The following is a 23,561-nucleotide window of genomic DNA, read 5'->3' on the forward strand; positions in this document are numbered from 1 at the left end:
ACTTCTGAATTTAGTAGCATTTATTCATGATTAACATCAATATGCAACTTTCAAGCATATGGATGAATAACCTGTTCAGCTAATAGTGATCAGTTTTTAAGCACCTGTTAGGTACAAAAGCTAATTTGATTAGACAACAGAAAGCAATAGCATATTTTCCAAATTTGCAGAAATATCTTCTGATTTAAAAAAAAAACTCCATCTGAAGACTATATGTAGTTCCAAAATAGCATCACTGTATCATCCTTTATCTCTAAATTTGACGTGTATCACTCACAGCTAATCAGTACATTCTATATTGCAGAACAACCCAGAGATCAATATCTCAAGACTCAAGTGTATAAAATCACAAATGTCTTTGTAACTAGTACTAGAATCTACCCTTCTCCACATAAATTTGACTAATGAAAAATATCACAATCAGGTTAAAGCAATATTGGTAGAATATATTGCCTCTATAAAAATATGTTGCTATCTTGAGCCATTTGTTCAGCACTTCTAAAAACAAAGCTCAAACACGTCCAGTTCCAAATATATTCAGTGCATAAATAGTATGTAGGCACATTCATGTGTAAAATTAAAAATCGTTGATTTTGTATGGCTAAGGGAACTAAAATTCTAGTGAAGGTAAGGCTTCACTGCTTCTCCACAAGGCCATGCTCTCAAAACAGCTCTATGAAATGTTCTCCTGGATTTGCGTCTCCTGAAATTTACTTGCCCCATCCTAGTATGAGATACAATCATTCCAGCATATGCAGGATTTCTTGCAAAAAAGAAATCTTAAAAGCAATAGGAGTGACAGAAACTATTGTAATAGCTGGTTCCCCAAAAAACTAATTTTGTAGGAAGAACTTGAATTTACAACACTATCTCATTAATAGGAACAAAATCAGATGAAGCAGATACTGCTTTGGCCTGATTACTCACCATAGAGTATGTTTTCTTCTACAGAAAAAAAAGATATCCCATATATAGATAGAAATTAAATCTTGTGTTAAAAGGCTGTATTCAACTGATTGGAAAGGATGATCCTGAAATGAAGATGTATCTATATTTCCAGGGAAGAATGGCAACTCAAGAATAGCCTGCACCATCCCAGATGAAAATACTTTTAGCAATTCCAGCAAGTATGTCGGTTGGCTTTAGTTCCCCATGGTTGGCATAACTACTGCAGGCTTGGTAACAGTGGCATCTTCCTCTTTCCATTGGGAAATAACTGTCTTCAGCTGGGTGTAGAACTGCACCCCCTGAAAGAAACAGATACTAAAGTATAGAATTTATGCCAACTTACAACGCAAAATCACTGCAACTTATGAAAAAAATTGAGACAAGCTCCTGGAAGTTCTCTATGAAATACAATAATCTACTAAGCACATTCCTCCCACATTCCATTTCACAGACACAATAACCTTAAACAAAAAAAAGCTGTTACCTGTTTGCCATAGAAGTTGGTATCCCCTCTGAAAGATCCACGAGAGCCAGTGAAGGAGAACATTGGCAAAGGCACCGGAATAGGAACATTCACACCAACCTAAATCAAAATCACATTAACAACACTGTAATAGAGCACAGGTAGCAATCAGCACAGAATGCTAAAAAGTATGAGTACTTGATCAGGATGTCCTGCATTCAAATTCATACTCTCCTGTAGAAGAGTTGTCTCTCCTAGAATAATTTCTAAGCAATTTGATGTTTTGAACCTCATAATCAAGCAATACATGACTTCTTTTGTATAGATATATAATTATTGGAATAACAGCAAGAGGTGGGAATTTTAGCCTTTCTCCCTGCTACAATCCTAATGAAAAATAATCAGTCTAAGAGAATTTAAAATTGCAAGGATCTTCCCTATCAAACTTGTACTGTTATGACAAAAAGCAGTCAGACAGACAAGAGAATCACACTTTTCAGTCATTTTCCACTCACTGATTTTGATGGAAGATAAGTCAATTTTGATAGCACCAACTGAGATATCCTTTCTTCCTATTTTGTGATACATGCTGACATTGTTCTGATAATCTAAAGAATGTGTCAATGGGCTCTTTTATAGATTTTTAAAATTTTTTTATAAGGGTGGACCCTCTGTCTTTCAAAACAAAAATTAAGCAATTCTCTGGTGCATGAGCTGCCAATCAAAAACTGTAGTCTAAATCTCTTTCCAGGTTGTTTGAGTTCTAGCAAGTATTGTCCACTCAAGTGCTTTTCACTTCAAAATATTTATCTATTTATCAAACATGTACAAGATAACAAATGTAAGTATGAACATAAACAAGAACAAAGGAAATAAATACAGATAAATTTGGACAATAAGACAGGGAGGGTAGGCACACTGGTGCACACCCTCTTTAAGGACCACTTAGGAATAGGGTGAGGTCCACGGTAGACAGTTTGAGGTTGAAGCTGTGAGGGGTTGAGGCTGTAACAAAGGATATGTTCTTGTTCAATGCAATAAAATATTTCACATTTCATTGAGAGAAAAATGGCGTAGTATGCAGGATAGTATTGATGGGACTCATTTTTTATGTAATGCAGCAAGCCTAAGAAGCAAATAAATGAATGAATCACTATAATTAAATACTACTATTAAAACTGTAAGGCCTATATATGTCACAACTTCCCATCTAAACTGCTTTACAATTTACCTGAAAAATTCGAACATTAGGAAATTGCTTTGATCTATCTAATTTCTACTCAAAACTGTCAACAGTTCTTCAAGTTATTGGGTTAACATGTTCTATGTAAAAGATCCTCTTATATTTACCTGTCCAACATCCACTAAATGGGAATATTTCCGGGCAGTGGCACCATTAGTGGTGAAGATTGCTGTTCCATTTCCATAAGGATTGTTATTCACTATTTCAATTGCTTCATCCAGACTGTTTGCTTCCAAAACCACTAGAACTGGTCCAAATATTTCCTCCTTATAGCAGGTCATATTAGGCTACCAAAACAGAAAATGTTGAAATGGCATACACTTCAGAAACATAATGCAGAAAATCTTTTTATATTATACAAAAAATGGTGTTCATTCACAAAGCATGGTTTACATGTCTTTCACATAACCCCTGACCGCTATTCTAGGCTCTGATTACCCAACACTATACACAACATGCATCATCTAAGAAAGAAGAGGAAGGTATTTAATACTTTTTTTAAATTAAGCAGCAAATTCCTAAGTGGGGTAAATAATCCCAATTAAAAATTCAGTATGTTCAGCAATAATGAAATGTAGAATAATGATTGTAAAAGAAAAATATAGAATAAAATGGTATGCTTGAAGAGGATTATTACCTTGAAGCTCAAACAAAAATAGTCCTATTAAGAAATCAGAAGAAAGGGGAAAAAGTGCAATTCTTTTGTTATAGATTCCACATAAATACTATAGATGACAACCTGCAAATTCTTTGACCTAGCATGGTTAGGCTGGCCAGGGTAGCAATTTAGCTGTAGAAAACAGATGCCAATTCAGATATAAAACACACTAGGTGACCTTAATTCCCCGACTGCTACAGAAGGCCTGCAATCTAATCTTACACAACCTTACCTAGAAGCCAGGCCCTGTAAACATAACAAAGCTTATTTTCATGCAACTCAGAATCAGTGTTCCCTGATGCAGTGGACCGGTATAAAAGAAAGAAATCAGTTCTTTTCCCTGTTTGCTATTCCTTCTGCATCATTTTAACATCATCTTTAGATTTAGTTTGATTAGAAATAGATATGTAATACCCATGGCCTGCATCTTTCAACAATCCTTAACTTTCTGCAGAAAAGAAGTGTATCTTCGAACAGATAACTCCTATCAACTCTGGCCTTTATAATAAATCTTCAGTCGGTACAAAATGCAACTAGGTGGGCATTTATATGTGCATCTAGAACTACAACACATTATACCTCTGCTCCACAAGCTACATTGGCTACCTATTTTATTTATTATTAGATTTTTATCCCACCTTTATTACTTCTAACTCAAAACACCGAGCATGTAATATTCTGTAATACTCTTTCCTATTCTTTTTCACCCACAACAACTTCGTGAGATGGGTTGGACTGAGAGAGTGATGACCAAAGTCACCCAGCAGTTTTCATGCCTAAGGTAGGACTAGAACTCATAATCTCTCCTACTTTCTAGGCCAGCACCTTCATCACTAAACCAAACTTTGCTTAGGGGTCCAATTCAAGCTGCTGGTTATAACTTATAAAGCGGTGTGGAAATCATAAAATGGATGTCTGTTCTTGAATGTATGTGCTTTCCCAGTGACTGTATTGTACCGCTTTTAATTATTTGTTTTTAATGACTGTATTGTTTAATTATTTTAAATTGGGTGATATTGTTTATGTTTTGATTGTAGGGCACCCAGAGTGATGATATGACATGGGCAGCTATAGTAATTGAATCTATCTATCTATCTATCTATCTATCTATCTATCTATCTATCTATCTATCATCTATCTATCTATCATCTATCACACCAACCCTGCCAAGAATGCAATCCTATAAGAAAACAAAGATTTGAATCCTCAGTTTTGATTGTTCTTATTTTTTATTTTACTTGTTATTTTTATTTTATTATACAGCAGACATAAGTTCATTTTTTTTGCTTTGTTTTTGGACTGTCTTGAATTTAACAATCATTTTTACTGCATTTGTTAACAAATTACCAATTAAGTAAATCCAGCTTCCCCAATTAACTTTGCTTGTTGAAAGCCTCCTGGGAAGGTCACAAATCACAATCACATGACCACAGGACACTATAAGCACCATAAACGTAAGCTGGTTGCCAAGCACTGAAATTGCTATCATGTGACCATGGGGGAGGGGTGCGACACTCTTAATTTGGAAGCTGGATCACAAGTCCCTTTTTCTAAGGCTCCTGTAACTTGTAAGCCATTGTTAAAGGAATGGTCCCAAGTTGAGGACCATCTGTATTTTCAATTTCACAGAGAGTTAGCAAAAAGAAATGCTGCTACCTAGTGTCACTGGTACAGCCCCGCATTATTTGCATCACCAATATAATCATTAATGATAACAAAATCACGGAAAATATGTTGCAACACTTCTCCAAACATTATCTATTATTTGGTAGGGTCCTGATACAGGTAGTGCTCAAAACTTATGACCACAATTGAGCCCAACATTTCCATTGCTAAGCAAGACAATTGTTAAGTGAGTTTTGCCCATTTTACAATCTTTCTTGCCATAGTTGTTAAGTGAACCACTGAAGCTGTTAAGTTAGTAATTTGTTTGTGAATCTGGCTTCCTCATTGACTTTGCTTGTCATAACATCGCAAAAAGTGATCATATGACTTCGGGACACTCCAACTGTCATAAATACATGCCAGTTACCAAGAATCTGAATTTTGGGCATGTGACCACAGGGCGCTGCAACTGTCATTAGGTGTGAAAAACGGTCATAACTCACTTTTTTCAGTGCCGTATCTTTTAATGGTCACTAAACGAATGGTTATGAGTCAAGGATTACCTGAAACTTAAGTGTTTCCTCCTCTGCTCTTTTTACTGTATTTTAGGCAGGATGTAGCTGCCTATACCTGCAGTCTAATTCTTGGATACTCTCTGTAAATACCTGTATGCTAGCCAAAACTCAGTATTTAAATTTTGAGTACTTATGACGCCTATTTATAATGTTTTATTGAGGAGTAGGATTCACCAAGCATATTTACCTTTGTAATTACTTATGTTTCTCCCCTTTTTGATATACATAAATCATATTTTTCCCATATCACTGACAGATCATTTACAATCTAGTCGGAATCCACTTTATTGCAAAGTAAACAAGCTTTAGGACATTTCAACATTTCAAAAAATAATCAGACACTAATTCTTTTAATATGAGAGGAAGAATTATTTCTTGGATCGTTTTAGATTTCCCTTCTTTATTTTTAAAACTGGTAAGAATGATCAATGCACAAACTCACCTTGACTTTACCAAGAATAGTAGGTCCAACAAAATTGCCATTTTCAAATCCTTTCACTCTGATTTTTCGACCATCAAGAAGAACATCGGCCCCTTCCTTTGCTCCACTGTCAATCAATTGGCAGACCCGTTCCTTAGCCTGTGGACTGATCAGGGGTCCCAGATCTGCTCCAGGCTGATCTCCTATAATACACAAAAATTGCTCAGAGACTAAAATCAGGCTTCATTAAAACTGCAAAAAGATAAAAAAGAGCACAGTTAAACAAAATATTCTGTAACATCATCAGGCTGTACTTAAGATTGCTATTTAGTATTGCTATTAATAATTGCTATTTAATATTTGTTCACTATAAGTTTTGTTTATCCAAGGTACAATAGCCATCATGTTATTTAGTTTAAGCAACTTGTTTCAAACTATTTGTGTAAATGGCTCTACTTCTTCCTTTTTGTACCCAGGTATTTGCATAGGCTAGTAAGCCATTCCAAGTTTTTTTTAAATACTGCAATAAGCATTTTGGTTGCTCTTGTAAGTACATTATTAAGCAATATTTAACTAATTCACCTTAAGAAAAATGCAAATTTATCTAATAACTTATAACAGCATTTGCAATGGTCATGTTGGACTCAAAATGAATATTTCAGAATCAGATGCCCTCAATTCTACAAAGCCCTGGAATAGCATAGCTGAAAGTGACCCTTTCTTTCCAAGCCAAGAAGAATACAAAGGTCATTGAAGTGGCTTATGTTAAGACTAACATGGCAAGAATGGAATCGTCCTGCTCCCATCCATCTGCTAGAGAAGAAGGGAAGCAAGGAACTTGTTTACTTGTTCTCTGGCAGAAAGAACCCTTTGTTCTAACTGCTAGTTACTCTTGAATTATAGTAGCAAAGGGAAAAGACATTGTACCATTAGTTAGAGCAGGGGTGGGCAAACTACGGCCCGGGGGCCACATCCGGCCCGTTGGTCTTTTTAATCTGGCCCGCTGAAGATTGGTACAGAATTAAGGTTTGATGTGAATGATTGAATGATTGCATTCATTTGATTTTGACTTGTAATGACAGGCATTTCGACACCAGGTGGCGGCCCGTCTGTCAAATTTTAAAAGTCAATGAGGCCCCCGAGCCAAAAAGTTTGCCCACCCCTGAGTTAGAGGAACAAGAACCATCAACTGCCTGTCCTTCTAATCTGCAAGCCTGATAATTTTTTTTTTCTATTTATGTTGGTGAATTTGGAATATAGTTCTGGCAAGCGGGATATAAATAGATAAAATAAAGACCCATTGTGATATACTATGATTGTCTACATCAGGACTCAAACTCCCAGCCTGTGGACCAGATACGTCACGTGCTGGCCATGCCCATGCTCGGTTTAGCGAAGAGGAAAAAAGTCCTAATATGTCATGTGACACTGCCGTGATGATATGAGTTTGACCCCTCCCCCTGGTCTACATCAGTGAGTTTTCCTCAAATGAATGCCTTCCAAGTTTGGTGTGTTTCAATTTTGAAAACCCTAAATAAACAGAGTAAAATGCTAAAAATTCTGGGAAATGGTTCAACTCATCTAAAAGGAATCCGACCAGGAAGGCTGTTCTACATGCAACTGCCAATAACAGACCAGATTATAAAAACACACCTGCATTAACACGCAAGTTCTTTGCTTTTTCCACCAGTTCTGGTAGCCATTTCCGAGACTCCCCTACCAAGATTGCAGCAGATAATGCCATGCACCGCTGGCCAGCAGCTCCAAAAGCTGCTCCAATCAGTTGATTTAGTGTGTTCTCTTTATTGGCATCCGGCATCACTACTCCATGATTCTTAGCTCCCTACAATATAACATACAGGCTCTCAAATGTACTAAATACACATTTCATAGCCATCTTTAGATCTTATGGAACCAATTTCTGTCTTTCTGTTGAATATGCAAGCAAGAGGTTAAGAATAGCTGAAGTTTATAAAACATACAAATTTTCATCATGCTTGATGAAAAACTGACAATGGTAAAGAAATGTTGGAAAAGTCCCATATGACATGCATTCACACACAACATTGTGAATCTTTAGCAAAATTGTACAAAGGAATTGTTTTGACTGACATGGGAAACAGTTCAATTACATAATGTTCAATTAATCATGTATGTCAGACTTCAAGATGTGACATCTAGTTCCTGTAATTCCTAGCTAGCTTGTCTAGTTTTCTGTCCTTTATTTGCTCTGGATTTTTTTGTGTGGCACAATATGCTGGTTAATCAATTCCAAATAAAGATAACGACTTGAAGATGGGAAGGCAGAATGTATGCATTTTAAGCAAATTTTAAATATTATTCCTTAGCTCCCCATTTGTATTGAAACAGGGAATATTCTATCCAGCACTGAAAATAACTAGGAGATATAAATAAAAATAAAAAACATTTTGACTAACGTGTTATTCAGCGCCCCAACTCATACAGAACATTTAAGTCAGGACTTTTAAGCCTACGATACAAAATGAAGATAAGCTTTTTCTTCATTGTTTTTTTTTTCAATAACATAGATATAAATAATTTGTTTAGCTTTATTTGAAATGACAGACTTTTAATTTTTGTCTTCAGTGAAACTGCAAATCAGATCTGCAGTTCAAAGCACAAAATAATATTGCAAAATGTTTGATAGCTTTTTGGTAAAATGGAGTGGGGTTTTTTTATGCTGAGTTTTACCATATTAGCTTGGATTCTCTTGCCATGTTTTGAACCTCTTTCATAGATGTATTCTCCAGCCTGATTAGATCCAACAAAGCTGATGGCTTTAATATCAGGATGATCACAAATAAAGTTCACAGCTGTAAACAAAAACAAGAGCAAAAATGAAACACTGACAATTACAACAAATTATTAAAAACATTTTCTGTACAGTTTAAGACAGTAATAATTAAAAATTAGTCATTTTTCCATCTCCAATTATCCTAAACACTGAAATTATAATATTCTCAATTAACTTTCTTACAATTAAAACCCTGTTTCTTGGGAGCTCAGCTACTTGGGTTTCCTCAAATGGTACATTTACTTCTTCCTTTGTCCCTATATGAAAGCACAAATGCATAATCACAATTATTTGATCTAGAGTCATAAACTATGCAATCACACTTGATAACTGGGTTACCCAAAAGCAGTGAAAGTTGACTTTCTCTAGTCATTTGATAACTTACTTACAAAGATAAAATACTTACAAACTTATTTACTTTGGGTGCAAAGAAAGCGATGAAAGAATTGCCTAATTCCTCATTTTGAATTAATAAACTAGGAATACATGCATGTAACTTGACTACTTTCCCCATGACTTATATATTCCATACCATCTGTACACTGAAGGGGTTGGGGAGAGACCTTTCAAGAACCCCTTGCTATTACCTTCATGTTGTCCATGGATAATGTTTAGTGTTCCATCAGGTGCACCAGCATCCTGCAACAGCTGGGCAAGAAACATAAGAGCTCCTGGAACACGCTCCGAGGGCTTCATCAAGAAGGTGTTTCCACACACCATGGCCATAGGAAACATCCAAAGAGGAATCATAGCTGGGAAATTAAAAGGTGCAATGCCTGCACACACACCCAGAGGCAAACGATAGGTGCACGTGTCCATGTCTTTAGTAATGGAGGGAAGGGTTTCGCCCAACATAAGAGATGTCACACTACATGCATGTTCAACCACCTCTGCAACAAAAACAAATAGAAAAGTATCTCCCTCAGATCCTGTTCTTTAGCTTCCAAATTTTTTCTTCAAACCATTTAAGTTTTAAATGCCACTATAGGTAGCCCTCGACTTAACAATTCATTTAGTGACCATTTGGTTACAATGGCACAGAAAAAAGGGACGTGACCATTTTTCTCATTTATAGCCATGAACCAGAGGAAGGCAGGAGATATACCTAAGAAATACATAATAAATAAGAAGGAAAAAGAAGAAAACAAACTATCCAAACAAATTACCTCAGAAGATGCTAATAATCTAGCAAGGATGCCCTAACTGAAGTCTCCACTGAGATATTTGGACAAAATGATTTTCATGGTTCCTCTCAACTCTATGATTCTATGATACCAGCATAATATGCATACTGGGGGAAAATAGGATTAAGATTGAACAAAAACCATGAAAAGGCAACCTATAATCTGGTGCATGAAATTCCCCATACAAAAGTCCAGAGATGGGAGCTATGCTCCTGAGATCCTGAGAGATAAGTTGTTTGGAAATATTCTCATCTTCCTACAGTCCAAAAAAGCTATTCTCCATATACAGCAAGAAGCAGACACAGGCAGCTTACGGAGGCCCCGGAACACATCTCCCTCTGCATCAGCCAAAGTCTTTCCTTGCTCCAAAGTGATCAGTTTTGAAATTTCTTTCTGTAGATAAGAAGAGAATAAATAAATGAGGAAAAAGAACCACAAAAATTCAGCAAATTTCTGGAAAAACACATTGTTCTGCAATAGGCCAAAAACAAGAGATGACTTAAAATGCCCATCTTTCCCACTTTTTTAATTAGCATTTTTTAAATAAAACCAAAAATCCAAAGCTTGATATGTTGGCAAAAGAAAGAACAAATATAAAAGAATATAAAGCAAATATAAAAGAACAAAGAAATATGACCTCCTACACTTATATAATTTTTGTCTGTTTTTAATATATACATGAATAGGTGAACATTCTTTTATTTTGCTCCCCTTTGCATTGGCTCTTTATGAAAATCAATGCCATCAAGGGCATAGCAGTTCCTCACCAGATTATCCTTGATAAGCTGTTGGTACCGCAGGAAGATTTGCTGTCGACTCAGAACAGATACCTCTGACCAGTTCGCCAAAGCCTTTTTGCATGAAGCCACTGCTGCTTCCATCTCACTCTGTGTGGCTTTTGGGACTCGACCAACAACTTCATTGGTAGCCTTTTAGAATGACATTCCCATAGAATTAAATGATTAATTACAACAATTGAAATTCTCCCAGTAGCCATCCAAGAGTTCTTTAGATAGCACAAATCTATTATGGGATGAGTTCCCAGTATTATTTCCAGTTCAAAGTAAAGATTAATATTGCTGTTCTTAATGTAGTAATAAAAACTGTAAACTGTATTATGCAGCTGGTACCCTGATCATATAGTTTTCAAGAAAATATTATGACTATGTTGCTCCATATAAAGCAGAAATGAGGAACTTCTAGCAGGGCACATCCAATCAGTAGGCTTATTTCTCAACCCCACCTCTCCTTGTAGTCAAATTCTTATCTCTTAAGCAGTTGCTGACTGAAGATAGCAAGTTTTTCCTTAATCTGGGCACAAATATGTGATTAGAAATAAGAACGTTTTTGCTACTTCTGCCTGGAATCAATTTTTAAAAAGTTTCCAAGAGCTTTAACTGCACAATAATTAAATATTTTGGAAGGAGGCAACATTTATGTACTTTTGTCAATAAAAATACATGGAAATAGCCAAAAAAAACACCAGCAGTTGAAGTTATATTAAAGACATTTTAAAAAAGGCCTTACAGGCCATTTTGGGAAGGAAGTCCCAATGAAAAATGCCCCTTTTTGATGAAATTAGGCTTAAAAAAAAAAAAAAAACTCCATTGGGGGAGCTTAAAAACACATGGCAAGGAAATGACTACTTGCCTTTTATCAATGGCAGCCTAAAACCGCCATTACTCCCAACTGAGGTTCTTAAAAACCTAATTGTTTTTAGAGTGCAGTCAAGTTTTTTTTTTCTTTTCTGTGTAGGGAGCCCTAATAGTTTGGGGAGAAGTGTATCAATACTTGGACAGGATAAAACTGAAAAAATGGAAAGCAAGAAGGGTGGAGTTTACATATAGCTTCATAAAAATATATTTGGAGCTCTAGGTCTATTGGCCCAGCTCACCCACTCTGTCTAAACAATGGCCCTACCTAATCCTGGGATGGCATTCTGGCAAGTGATACCATCCATTCCTGACTGTTTGGTCCTTGGCCCAAATAGATTCTTCTCTCGTTTAATTGCTGAATTAATAAATTTAGTTTGAACATCTTCAATATCATTTTGGGAGGATCCTCTGGAATGGATTATGGCAAATGGTTGGGAGATAAGAAAGCCCAATCATTTAAACAATATTGGATTTGAGTAAATCCTTCCTCTTCTCACCCATCAGTGAGAACATGTGATATTTTTATGGGTTTATACAAAATGAACTTCATGTTAATAAGCTGCATTAAAAAGTGCATTAGCTACAACTGTAATTTAACTAGTTCCCATAAATTCTCTACAAGCATGCAAATATTTTACTATAACAAAAATTTGAAATTAAGGAAAAGCTTATTTATTTTTAATTTTCTAAAGAGTATAATGTAGAAGAAGCAAGCAGCCTACAGGAAAAATATGTGGTGGGAGAAACTTCATGCTGCTTGCGTCTTCTAAATCATCGTTTAGGAAATTAAGAATAAACTTTCCCTTAATTCCAAATTAAGTTGCAGCAAATTTATTTAAATTACTTAAAAATAGTTTAGAATATCTTTTATTTTCTGTCTCAAAAACAAACCAATGTTACTTACAGGGTTGCAGATTTCAATCCATTCATTACTTTTTGACTCCACAAACTTGCCATCAATGAACAATTTGGTTGTTGGCTGTAGAATACAAAATGCTGGTTAATGCATATCCTAGTGTTACAAAAGCAAAATAAGATTGCTCCTTGCACTTAATGAAACTCATTAATTCTATTTGTTCCTATTTGCTCTTCATTGTATCTTTTACAGAAAAAGGACTCAATTTTTTGGATTAATATTAATGAACCTCAAAATAAGTGGATCAAAAATTCCTGATAGTACAATCTACAAAACTGTTAAAGCCATTTTTATTACAATAAACAATTAAGTCCACTTTAGTTACTCTTCTTCTTTCTGTTGAGAAGAATATATTTTGCTCTAAGACCAAATTATCCCAGACAAAATGATATTTTCCTAGTCTTAAATGTTTTACTCTAAAGTTGACCAGAATGCTATTTATCTCCACCTAAAAAACTGAGACAAATAATGCATAGTGGAGAAACAGCATATCACTTTATTCTAAGTTAATATTTGTTTTCTTTAAAAAATAACTTACCACTGAAGAAGAGGAAATAAATGATGAGGAATACCAGTTGAAATTTGCCTTCCTCGAGATCTATAAGGCAAAAAGCAAACAGAACCAACTAAGCACATCTATCCTACATTTCAAGAAGAAATCCAGGTAACTGTGAAATTCACAATATAATTTGAAAGACAATACAATATAGAGGCAAGACTAAATCTCAAAAAGTTTCGTCATAAAATATTGCACTTACATTGACCACCAGGAGGCGTTGCATTACTTGTTTCATCTTTATTGGGAATTATCAGATGCTGGTAGTAAGTTTTTATAGGGTTCAAACCTTCTACTCACCTATGTTCATATTTTAAATGATTATATACAGTGTATTCACTTTAGGCGTAATCCATGTGCTAATGCTTGGCAGTTGCAGTTATTTATCACTAAAGCAAAGTTTTGTATTGTCTGAGTAGCTATTGCTGTTTCTCTTTATTACTTTTTCTCATTGCAGAATGTAATATGAAAATATTGTAATATGAACAGGTCATTCTAGTTGAAGAAAATTGTGTAGGAAATTCACAAGTAAACAATTTCCAAGTACTTATTGACTAATTATATTTAAAACTTTTTCACCAAGATCACAGTGGCATATATGGAAATCTTCCTATATTGTATTCTCGCAATAGCAAGCTTGATAACATACATGAACTCAAACCAATCCCATCCCAACATCTTAAATGCTTCGTATTGCATCTGATCTCTGTATCACAATAAATTAATAGATTATCACTTGAAAGAGACCTGACAGTTCAGGCCTATAGTCCATATGTTACTTCTTCACTTAACATTTCCTAGCAAAACAAAGCTAATACAGAAAACGGTAGTGAATGGAGAAAACTCACAATGTTCTCACCACTACCATCTGTCCCCTTTCAAAAAACAGGAGTGATTTGGGGGACATTTATCAACTTTTATCTCACTTTTTATATTCCTAAGATTTAAGAATCTGATTATCTCAAAACCTTTGCAAGTTCTTATCTTGCAAACCGGCAAATGAGGTGGGAGAAGGATTTCTCACCATCCTGCAGCCCACAAAATCCCGCCCCCCTTCTGCCTTTGGGTCCCAATCTTCATGCCCCACAAGTGCAGCTCCCCCCCTGATATACCCTCAATTTAAAGTTGACAAAACTGTCCTATATGCAGGGCAGCTTTTCAGAAGAAGGCAGATTAACTAAAGCAGGGGTCTCCAATCTTGGCAACTTTAAGACTTGTGGACTTTAACTCCCAGAATTCCTCAGCAAGCTGGCTGAGGAATTCTGGGAGTTAAAGTCCACAAGTCTTAAAGTTGCCAAGGTTGGAGACCCCTGAACTAAAGGGCAGGCAGCTTTTCGTTTCCAGGTCAATCAACGTCTGGCACACAAGGAAACCCTCATGGACCTTGGCTTGATCGGACAAGGCCGTTCTCCCGCCAGCCCTGCGTGCACAGAACAAGAATTTCGCGCAGACCTCGGGATCCCGTCCGTTTTCTTTCTTCCAGAGACAGCCCTTAAAAGTGAACTCCCCGCCGATCCGAAGTTTACAAACATCCTAAGCGGGTCTTGCCAGCTGCGTGATCCCATCGAGGGCGACCCAGATGGTTAAAAGGCTCCACAGCCCGGAGGAACCTCAATCGGTCGGAAGGTCTTTCTGTGTTTCCAGGGCAAAACGCGTCGCCGCCCTTTAAGGGAAAGCTCTCCTCGCACCTGCCCTTCGGGCGCAGAAGTCGCTCTCCACGGCGAAATGGTTCAGAGGAGCAGGGCGCAAAACATGCCACGGACGGGAAAGAAGAGCTTCCCCGCCACGCCAACGGCAGCAAGGGTGGGAACTCCGTGCACGTGCAGACCAGACGCCGTTTTTCCCTCCACCCCCACCCCGCCCCTCGGAGCCCCGCCGTTCTCTTTCGCGCGACCTCACCTCGAACCAGAAGCGCCGCCCTCCCTGCGACCCCCGAACCGCAGCCACAACCGCCATTCTTGCCGACGACCACCTGCCAACGAGCGCCCTGCCCACTCGCAGCTCAACAGCTGGGCGCCGCCCACCCCTTTTTGTCTTTGGCCAACCCGAACCGCATCCCGCCCCTCGGGGGGTGGGGGTGGGCACTCTCACCGACCAATAGAGCATTGAAAGGGCCCGGCTTGCCCACTTCCCCGTCAAGGGGAGGATGCCATTGGCTACTTGGCTGTAAACGCCCCCTCCAGCCGCAACTTGATTGGCCAATTTTTCTTTACCCTAGTTACGACCTCTGGAGGTGTTTTTTTTTTGTGTGTGTGGAAAGAGGCAGAACGTGGAGGGGGGAGGGGGGAAAGGAGGCGGAGCGTTTCTGACTCGTTCCAAAAAGAGCTGTCAAGGCTGCGGACTCCCGCGTGAAAGGAGGGTGGGGTGGAGATTGGGCTGTCATGTGACGGGCTAAGATGGCGGTCTCTACGGAAGGTAAGAGACGTTGAGGAAGGCGGAGAGGTTTGTAGTCTTCGGTCTTCCTTCTTGTGCTCGCCGTTTACCTAATATTGAGGAGGCATGCGTTGATTACGTGGATAATTAGCCGCTCCCCCCTCCCTTCAGTGGTGTCGATTCTCCGAGACTTGCCTGCACATGCAAGGTTTTGCAAAAGGGGTCTGCCATTGCCTCCTTCCTAGGGCTGAGACTGACTGGCACAAGATCACCCAGCTGGCTTTGTGCCTAAGGCGGGACTAGAACTCACTGCCGGTTTCTTGCTGATGCCTTAACCCAGGGGTCTCCAACCTTGGCCACTTTAAGCCTGGAGGACTTCAACTCCCAGAATTCCCCAGCTGGCTGGGGAATTCTGGGAGCTGAAGTCCTCCAGGCTTAAAGTGGCCAAGGTTGGAGACCCCTGCCTTAACCAACTCAAATCAGACTGGGTTTCGAATTAGCCAGAAGCCCCTTAAATGCAGGTGGGGACGCTCTTTTTGGTATCATTGGATTTGGCTTCTGAACTAATATGCTTAGAATCTTACATGACGGAAGCTCATCATTGGAAACAAATCATTGTTAAAACGACTATTAGGATTTAAAGTCGATCTCTAGTTGGTCTGACCAGGTTCTTAGTAATCTGTACAATGACCTGAGGCATGATGGTTAGCTTGTGTTTTGTGTCACAAAGTGCCAACAGTGGAAAATAAAGTGAATGCCATCACCCTGGAGTAAATCAGACTTTTCCCACTTGCCCTCCCAACAGCAGTCATTGTATGCTAGAAGCCTAACAGGCCAGGGAAGATTGTGATAGTTCAGCTTTGGGCAGATGAGCTATGGTGCTCTAGTGTAGTTTTGATTGTAGAAATCTTGCTGTTTCTTAATAAAAGAAGTTTTTTTTGGTGGGGGGGGAATCCTGTTGGATTTTTGGAATCTATGATATGGCTGCTAGGCATAGTAAGCGTTTATTAAATTTAAATGTACCCATTTCACAATGACTCTAGGCAACTTACAATGTGATAAAAAGTAAAAAAAAAAAAAAAGGTTCTACTCGGGATTCAAATACTTTTGCCACTGGTAAGGTGGCTGTGGCTTGGTGGGCACGCTTTGCAAATGTGCACACACTTTGTGTGCATGCGTGCGCCACACACAATTTGCACAGGCACAGAGGCGTTCTAACTCGCCACCTGCACTATCCTGGTTGTTTCAGCAGCTGCCGTGCGGCATTCTGTGCCACACAAAGCAGCTGCACTTCGAAATCAGCAGATAAAAGTAAGTATGCGAGCCCAGGCCCAACAACAGAGTGGCGGCGAGAATCGGTTCAGTCTCTGCTGTTCATCACTGCTACTGGCTCACCATAACCGGTTGAATACCACCATCGGTTCTACTGTAGAATTAAAATTAGAAATAAAAAAACTAAAAACCAAGATGATAAATGGCCTGGTGGTGGGGATTTTCTTCACCCAGTCAGCCACTGCAATGTAGCAACCCCCTGTGGGGTCAAGCAGCAGAGCCAAATTTTCAGACTCTTTTGGAAGGCCTGGAATGTAAGGGTGGATTTTACCTTCAGTAGGAGAATATTCCAGAAGGTGGGAGCCACAGAAGAAAAAGGCTCTTTACCTGGACTATACTAGCAGAAATTATTTACTGATAGTGACACCAAACTTTGGTATAAATGTGCTCTTCCATTTTTCTGTCCCATGATGTTGCTTTACTCTTTTCTTCAGCTGATTAAAAAAAACAGGTTTAAGTTATCTATATTATACAGTGATAAAGTCTTGTTTTCCTCTTTATTCTGACATTATCCAAGGATAGCTTTTAGGGGGGCAAAATTGACTGCAGTAACTGGGAACAAAGGTAGTGAGAGAGCTTAGGAATTGGCAATGCTGGTGTATTATTCTGCAAGTTCAAAGAAGAGTGGATCAGCAGTGAGAAAGGACCTAAGCTAATGGTTCTTAAACTGGGGAAACTGCCCACAAAGGTGTAATATTGACATATCCTGGGTGTTATGGAGCAATTTGTAATGGTTTGTTGTGAGTCAGGGTCCAGTTTAGGACTGCCACTGTTGAGATGCGTATGTAATTTGGCTTTCACATATGTTCATTGATATAATTCTAGGTTCAGACTTGGAAGCCTCATTGCTGAGCTTTGAAAAGTTGGACAGGGCATCTCCAGACTTGTGGCCAGAGCAATGTAAGTAGTAATTGAATAAGAAGTAAATCATTGTGGATAACTCTCTTGTGAACCAACTTTAGACTCTACATCTAAATAATTATTTCTAGTAAGATGCTATTGTAAGGATTAATAAAATAAAGATTTCCTAAGATATGGGAAAAGACTCTTTTTGAGATATAGCTAACAGTTTCTAAAAATTTTGACTAGCTCGTAGGACAACATTAAAAAATATATTCAAGAAATATACTCAATATTCTGTAACATTGTATGGATAATCTAGTTTAGGGTTACATAGCCTTTTAAAAACATAAATATTAGTTTGAGAATCATGCCAAGGTTCTTCAAAAATTATGTAGAGCTAGAATAAAAATTACATTTTCTACTAAGCATATACAGAAGTTCCCTTAGATGGGCTCCAGCAGTTTTCTTGGTCCAAAAGCTCAGACGACAAAACCTCTGGTTCCAATAATTGACCCAGATTGGATCCTACAAAATTATCCTGGGACACATATATTCACCTTTATTCATGATTATATTTTCTCTTATTTAATTTACATTTAAACATAATAAATTTTTCCCAAAGGTGCTTTTTCAGGAGGCAACTGGACTTTCTTGTTTTTCTTTCAAGATGTTTCATTTCTCATCCAAGAAAATTCTTCTATGAGTTTTTACTATGATAAGCCACATATGGCATTTAAATGGTGTTTGTTTACACTGATGATTCTATCTAATATTCTATCTAATAGCTGTCCTGTTAAAAGATTGCTTTTAACATGCTTAAATTTGAGTATATTTATTCATAGGCAGAGATTTAAAAGAGTTCAAGAAGGTAATCTTGCATAATTTATTTCAGAAGTAAATTCTGTTGAGCCTGTGCACATTTTACCCAGAAATAATGATGCCGAATGTTGTAAAATAAAGATATAGGGTTAGCTGTAAGTGCTAGTTTTTTTTTAAGTTTATTTTATTTTTTAAAAAGGCATGACATAATGGCTTGTAGATAATAAAAAAGTATCATATAAATAGTCACTAACCATAGCATGGCAATATTATAGAAACATAGTTTAATAGCTTACCTCAGGAAAAAATTGAGCATAAAATAAGATAAAAGTAACATATGTACTGAATTATAATGTAGCGGTTTAATTCAGTGAAATTGTAATTGCCTTTAAAGTTGTATAAACAATTATTTCAAAAAAATTAAAATGCATTATCTATCTTGCCTCCAGTACCAGGTGTTGCTGAATTTGCAGCTTCTTTTAAAAGTGTAAGTATTGATCAGTAAGAAAAATCTAAGTGCAAGAATTGATATTTGATGTAGACATTTTTGTCCTAAAATTCTATAGAAAATAGAACATCACAATAAAAACAGATAAAGTAGAAAATTGAAAAATTATAAATGCCTAGAAAATCACTGGGATTACTTATTTTTTTGTTTTCTTGTTATGTTTTCTAACTATATTTTTTTCCTCATCCAAGTAACAAGCAAGATTTTATCCCAGTAGGATGATATTGGCTTTAAAAAAATAGTCTTTGCTTTGTTTCTTTGAAAAGAATTGTTCTAGTGGATATAGTAATCTGTTTTAGAAATCTTTTATTTAATCGCAGTAGAATTTTGTAAAATATTATAGTTTTGCATTTCAATTATTATAAATTTTTAAACATTTCTAAAATAGATAATTTGTTTATGAATGCTTATTCTTAATAGCCTATCACCAGTTCCCCACCTAAATGGATGGCTGAATTAGAAAATGATGATATTGATATGTTGAGAGGTGAGTTTCTACTCAGTGCTTGATAAAAATCATTTTGTATTATATATATGGTTAATATCAGATTTTACTGTCATATAACAATCTGTTGAAGTTTCTTATCTTTCATTTTGAGTCTACCATATAATGAAGAAATCAACATAATTATTAGGGCCAGTAATTATGACACTTTTTAAGTATAGACTTTAGAGGTAAATGAGTTTAATTTGAGATTAACGCTTTCAAGGCTTTCCAAAATTGCTGTTTCTATGACTCCCTTCAGAACCCAGCTTCTACCATGGCTATTAGTTGCTTGTCCTGAGTCCTGAGAGTATTTTCCTCTCCACACAAACAACCATCAGAAGGATTTTCTTTGCTTCTTTTATTTTCTTCCTATTTTTTTTAATCAAACCCCTGGGAGTCTCTTTTCCTCTCAGCCTGACACTCATCAAAGTAAGTAACATAGATTTTGACACCTTCTTTCCAGGCATAAAGTAAATTTAATAGATTAAGCGATTAAAGGGAATTGAGACTGGAGGGTGAGAGTTTAGCTTCAGGAAAGCTTAAATGCAACATGTGCGGACTGTGCAGATACACTGCTACAATCCTGATATTTTTCTGCTTGATAAGGGAAACATTATTATTGCTGCCATCAAATTATTTGTTGCTGAGTCTTTAGCACATTTACTCTGTGAAACTTGGGCCATGTTGGCACATATTTGATAACTATATTCCCAGTTCTCAGATGTGCACCAAATGCAGTCTGAGCTTCATAGGATGGGGAAAATCAAGCTTGGCTGACAATTTATAAGTTTTGGCTAAAGTTAAATTCTTGTTTGTTGAATTTGGTCTCCTTAACAATCCCAGAGAAGCATCAGTATTACTGAACAAATTGATGTCTTTCTGCAGAGCTCTTGTAATCTATGAAATATGGACAAGCTAGAGTGACTCTTAAAGACCAAGTTACAAGACACATAGAATTACTGAACCATATGAATTAATAGCTGCTGGTCTCAGTGATTAAATAGTAATATGGGATTGATAAACTACAATATCAGATAAACCAATCCTTTAAATGTTCATGTTTTGATTTTCCCAATTGGCTTAGCTACAGTGTCCATTTTGTATGGTATTTTAGTTAATAATTCAAGGTTAGGCTCACCTGTGGATGAATATATATATATGAGTATATACAGGGTATGAGTACTTCAATAAGTACTTTACCATATATACTTGCAGATAAGACCATCTGTGGATAAACTGAACCCAATTTTGGGGGCATATTTGACACAATTCTCTGCTTATCCACAAGTATATTCGATACTTCACTATCTTGGAATTGCCTAATTATAGCAGTTTCCTGTCATAGCCTTTCTAATGGAATGCCATCTGGCTGGTTGGAGGGCAATTTAATAAATTTTCCTATTAGGAAACTTCAAATCCATTGACTCAATATCAAAAGTAATAGAACAAAGTGAAAATGTCCATGGAGTTTAGAGGCAAAACAGCCAGTCATGTCTTGCTTTATTGTAAGCATAATAACAATATGTGGAAAAAAAGTAACATCATCTGTTTACATTATATCTTCCAGGTTGTCCAGATGATAATTACAATATATACTTTCTTTACTATCAGATAGGTACTCGTGTTACATAGAATAGGAATAACAATAGCACTTAGACTTATATACTGCTTCACAGTGTTTTACAGCCCTCTCTAAGTTGTTTACAAAATCAGCATATTGCCCCCAACAATTTTGTTCCTCATTTTATCAAGGATGGAAGGCTGAATCAACCTTGAGCTGATCATGATCGAACTGCTGACAGTTGGCAGAGTTAGCCTGCAATACTGCATTTAACCACAGCGCCACCATAGCTCTTAAAGATGTAGTCTCTTTCTGTGTGAAACCAGATGCAGAACTGGTGTCTCCTCTAAAAATAGTGGATTTCATTATATGCAGAATTTATACAATTATTATATCAAATTGCCCTTATTTTCTGTTTGGTTATTATTATAGGTAGTCCTTGACTTACGACCACAACTAAGCCCAAAATTTTTGTTGCCAAGTGAGACAATTCTTAAGTGAGTTTTTCCCCATTTTACCCCCTTTCTTGTTACAGTTGTTAAGTGAATCACTTCAGTTAAACTAACAAGACAGTTAAGTGAATCTGGCTTCCCCATTGACTTTGCTTGTCAGAAGTTCACAAAAGATGATCACATGACCCCAGAACACTGCAACAGAATCAGTTGCCAAGCGTCTGAATTTTTATCATGTGATCATGGGGGATCCTGCAATGGTTATAAGTGTGAAAAATGGTCATATCATAAATCATTTTTTTCAGTGCCGTTATAACTTTGAACCATCACTAAACAAATGATTATAAGTCAAGAACTACCTGTATTAGGGGTTCAACTCTAATAAAAGCATGATTCATTCATTATTATTTAATGACAAATGTTTTTAATCTACACACTCTTTCTTTTAGAGCTGGGAAGTCTCACTACAGCTAATCTGATGGAAAAGGTTAGAGGTTTACAGAATTTGGCATATCAGTTGGGACTGGATGAATGTAAGTGTTGTACAGATATTTAAAAATACAGTAGGATTATTGCAGGAAATTGTCATGTTTATGTATGTTCAATATGTTCATACTAATTAACTATAGGGATTAGGTACCATTAGTTTATAAAGTCTTTCTTATTCTCTTCCTAAAAATGGGAGTGGCTATTTGCTTTCAAATGATTGTATAAAATTTTGTTATATAAGTTAATACCTGTTCCTCCAACCCCTTGGTGCCCTATGGTAGTTTGGAATTCCTGCAATTTGTAATCCACCAAATCCAAAAGGCATTCAATAAAGTAGATTGCTGTATGCCAATGTGATCTTCATTTCTAGCAATTCAGTACTATATTCATTCCTGAAAAGACTAAAACAAGCACCATTTTGTTGACAGCATAGATATCATTCCTGGATTACATAATATTGAAGTTTCTTCATAGACATTTCAGGGCCTGTACTAGCACCATCTTATGAACTGAGCAGCAGCCTTTTTAGATTCCATTCCTAAATATATTTACATTAAAGTCAGAATGTTTATTATTACTATCAAAAATTAATGTACTTGCTGCAGCATTAGAAGAATATATCTACGTACAGCCCTAAGTGTTTAATGCATTTTAGTGGAAAACATGCTAGCAATATTTGTCTGCTGTGTAATTAATTAATGTAATACAAATGGAACTGCTCAAACTGAAATATGGCAGAAGTGTAGCTTAGTACCCTTGACATTTATTCGTGTTATTCAAAATTAAATACTACCTTACTGATTGTAAGACTGTGAAATAACTGTTCAAAAGATCCAAGAGATAGCAAAATAGATCTTACATAGCCTCTAGGTGGCAGCAGATAGCTGATTAGAACCATGATATTGGGGAATACATTTGTAGCTGTTAAAGATTTGGAAACTCCCATTGAACTTCTTAACAAATTTAAGATACGATGAATTGGTAAAATGTAATAAGTTAAATTGTGTTATATTTGTTACTTTTTTATCAATCGTCCTCTGTTCTCATAGGAAACTTTTACTGAGAATTGTTATCCTTTACTGGAAGTTATGCAAATTAAGAATAACTTTTTGTAATTTGTTAAAATTTAGATTTCAGAATTAGTCCTTTGAAACCTAACTGGTTTTTCATTTAGTTCCAGCTGTACATTTATAATACCTTTTATTAATATTTCCTCTAATAAACCTGTTACTACATTTTCTTTCCTGATACAAAATAATCCTGCTTATTGTATATTGATGTTGGTAATCCAAGAGAATAGTCTTCCGTTCCTAAGATTCCTGAGAGACCATCTCAAAGGCATCACAATTGTAAACCTTCCTTTATGTTCACAAAGAAGGACATTTAAATAGAGTCCGATACAATTGTGCAAGGCTTTCAGAAGGCACACTTCACAAAACACATTGTAATGAGTAGCATATTCTTCCTTGAATTGTTAAAGTAGTCATATCTTCTAAAATGCTTAATGCTGCTTTCAAAAGCTGTTTCTAGCTATCAATACATTTAGAAATGAATTCGGAGCCAGTGAAGATAATAAACTATTACCAATATAGTAATTAATTTTGTAGTGATCATATTTTGTCACTTCTATAGATAATACATTGTAATTATCTAAACAA

At 36.6% G+C, this 23,561-nt stretch overlaps 2 protein-coding genes across 2 annotated transcripts in view; one reads left to right on the forward strand and one right to left on the reverse strand.

Moving 5' to 3' along the window:
- Positions 1-2: 2 nt before the first annotated feature.
- ALDH6A1 (aldehyde dehydrogenase 6 family member A1) lies at positions 3-15,096 on the reverse strand. Its single transcript, XM_026711608.2, has 12 exons — positions 14,939-15,096; positions 13,022-13,081; positions 12,472-12,546; positions 10,680-10,841; positions 10,227-10,305; positions 9,316-9,618; positions 8,626-8,747; positions 7,567-7,756; positions 5,935-6,116; positions 2,762-2,941; positions 1,433-1,531; positions 3-1,247 (listed from the first exon to the last, which is right to left on the reverse strand). Exons 1-12 carry the CDS (start codon positions 14,993-14,995, stop codon positions 1,143-1,145), a joined length of 1,614 nt encoding a protein of 537 aa, XP_026567393.1. The 5' UTR covers positions 14,996-15,096; the 3' UTR covers positions 3-1,142.
- A 309-nt stretch (positions 15,097-15,405) lies between these two features.
- LIN52 (lin-52 DREAM MuvB core complex component) overlaps positions 15,406-23,561 on the forward strand; it is a 36,199-nt gene continuing 28,043 nt past the window's right edge. The window contains exons 1-5 of the mRNA XM_026711629.2: positions 15,406-15,454; positions 17,570-17,644; positions 18,856-18,893; positions 19,335-19,401; positions 21,864-21,947. Coding sequence (XP_026567414.1) covers positions 15,436-15,454; positions 17,570-17,644; positions 18,856-18,893; positions 19,335-19,401; positions 21,864-21,947 — 283 coding nt within the window. The 5' untranslated portion in view covers positions 15,406-15,435. The remainder of the gene's footprint in view (positions 15,455-17,569; positions 17,645-18,855; positions 18,894-19,334; positions 19,402-21,863; positions 21,948-23,561) is intronic.

The sequence above is a fragment of the Pseudonaja textilis genome, chromosome 1 (genome assembly GCF_049901715.1).
Source record: "Pseudonaja textilis isolate UNSWEBS1 chromosome 1, rPseTex1.2, whole genome shotgun sequence".
NCBI classification, from domain to species: Eukaryota; Metazoa; Chordata; class Lepidosauria; order Squamata; family Elapidae; genus Pseudonaja; species Pseudonaja textilis.

What these genes read in the sequence shown, in the direction of transcription:
- ALDH6A1 (XM_026711608.2), bottom strand. Translation starts at nt 14,995, where the DNA reads ATGGCGGTTGTGGCTGCGGTTCGGGGGTCGCAGGGAGGGCGGCGCTTC. An exon ending in AGATGTGTTCCGGGGCCTCC is followed by an intron (nt 9,619 to 10,226) that starts GTAAGCTGCCTG and finishes TTTTTGTTGCAG; the next exon opens with AGGTGGTTGAACATGCATGT. An exon ending in AGAGAATCCAAGCTAATATG is followed by an intron (nt 7,757 to 8,625) that starts GTAAAACTCAGC and finishes GTTATATTGTAG; the next exon opens with GGAGCTAAGAATCATGGAGT.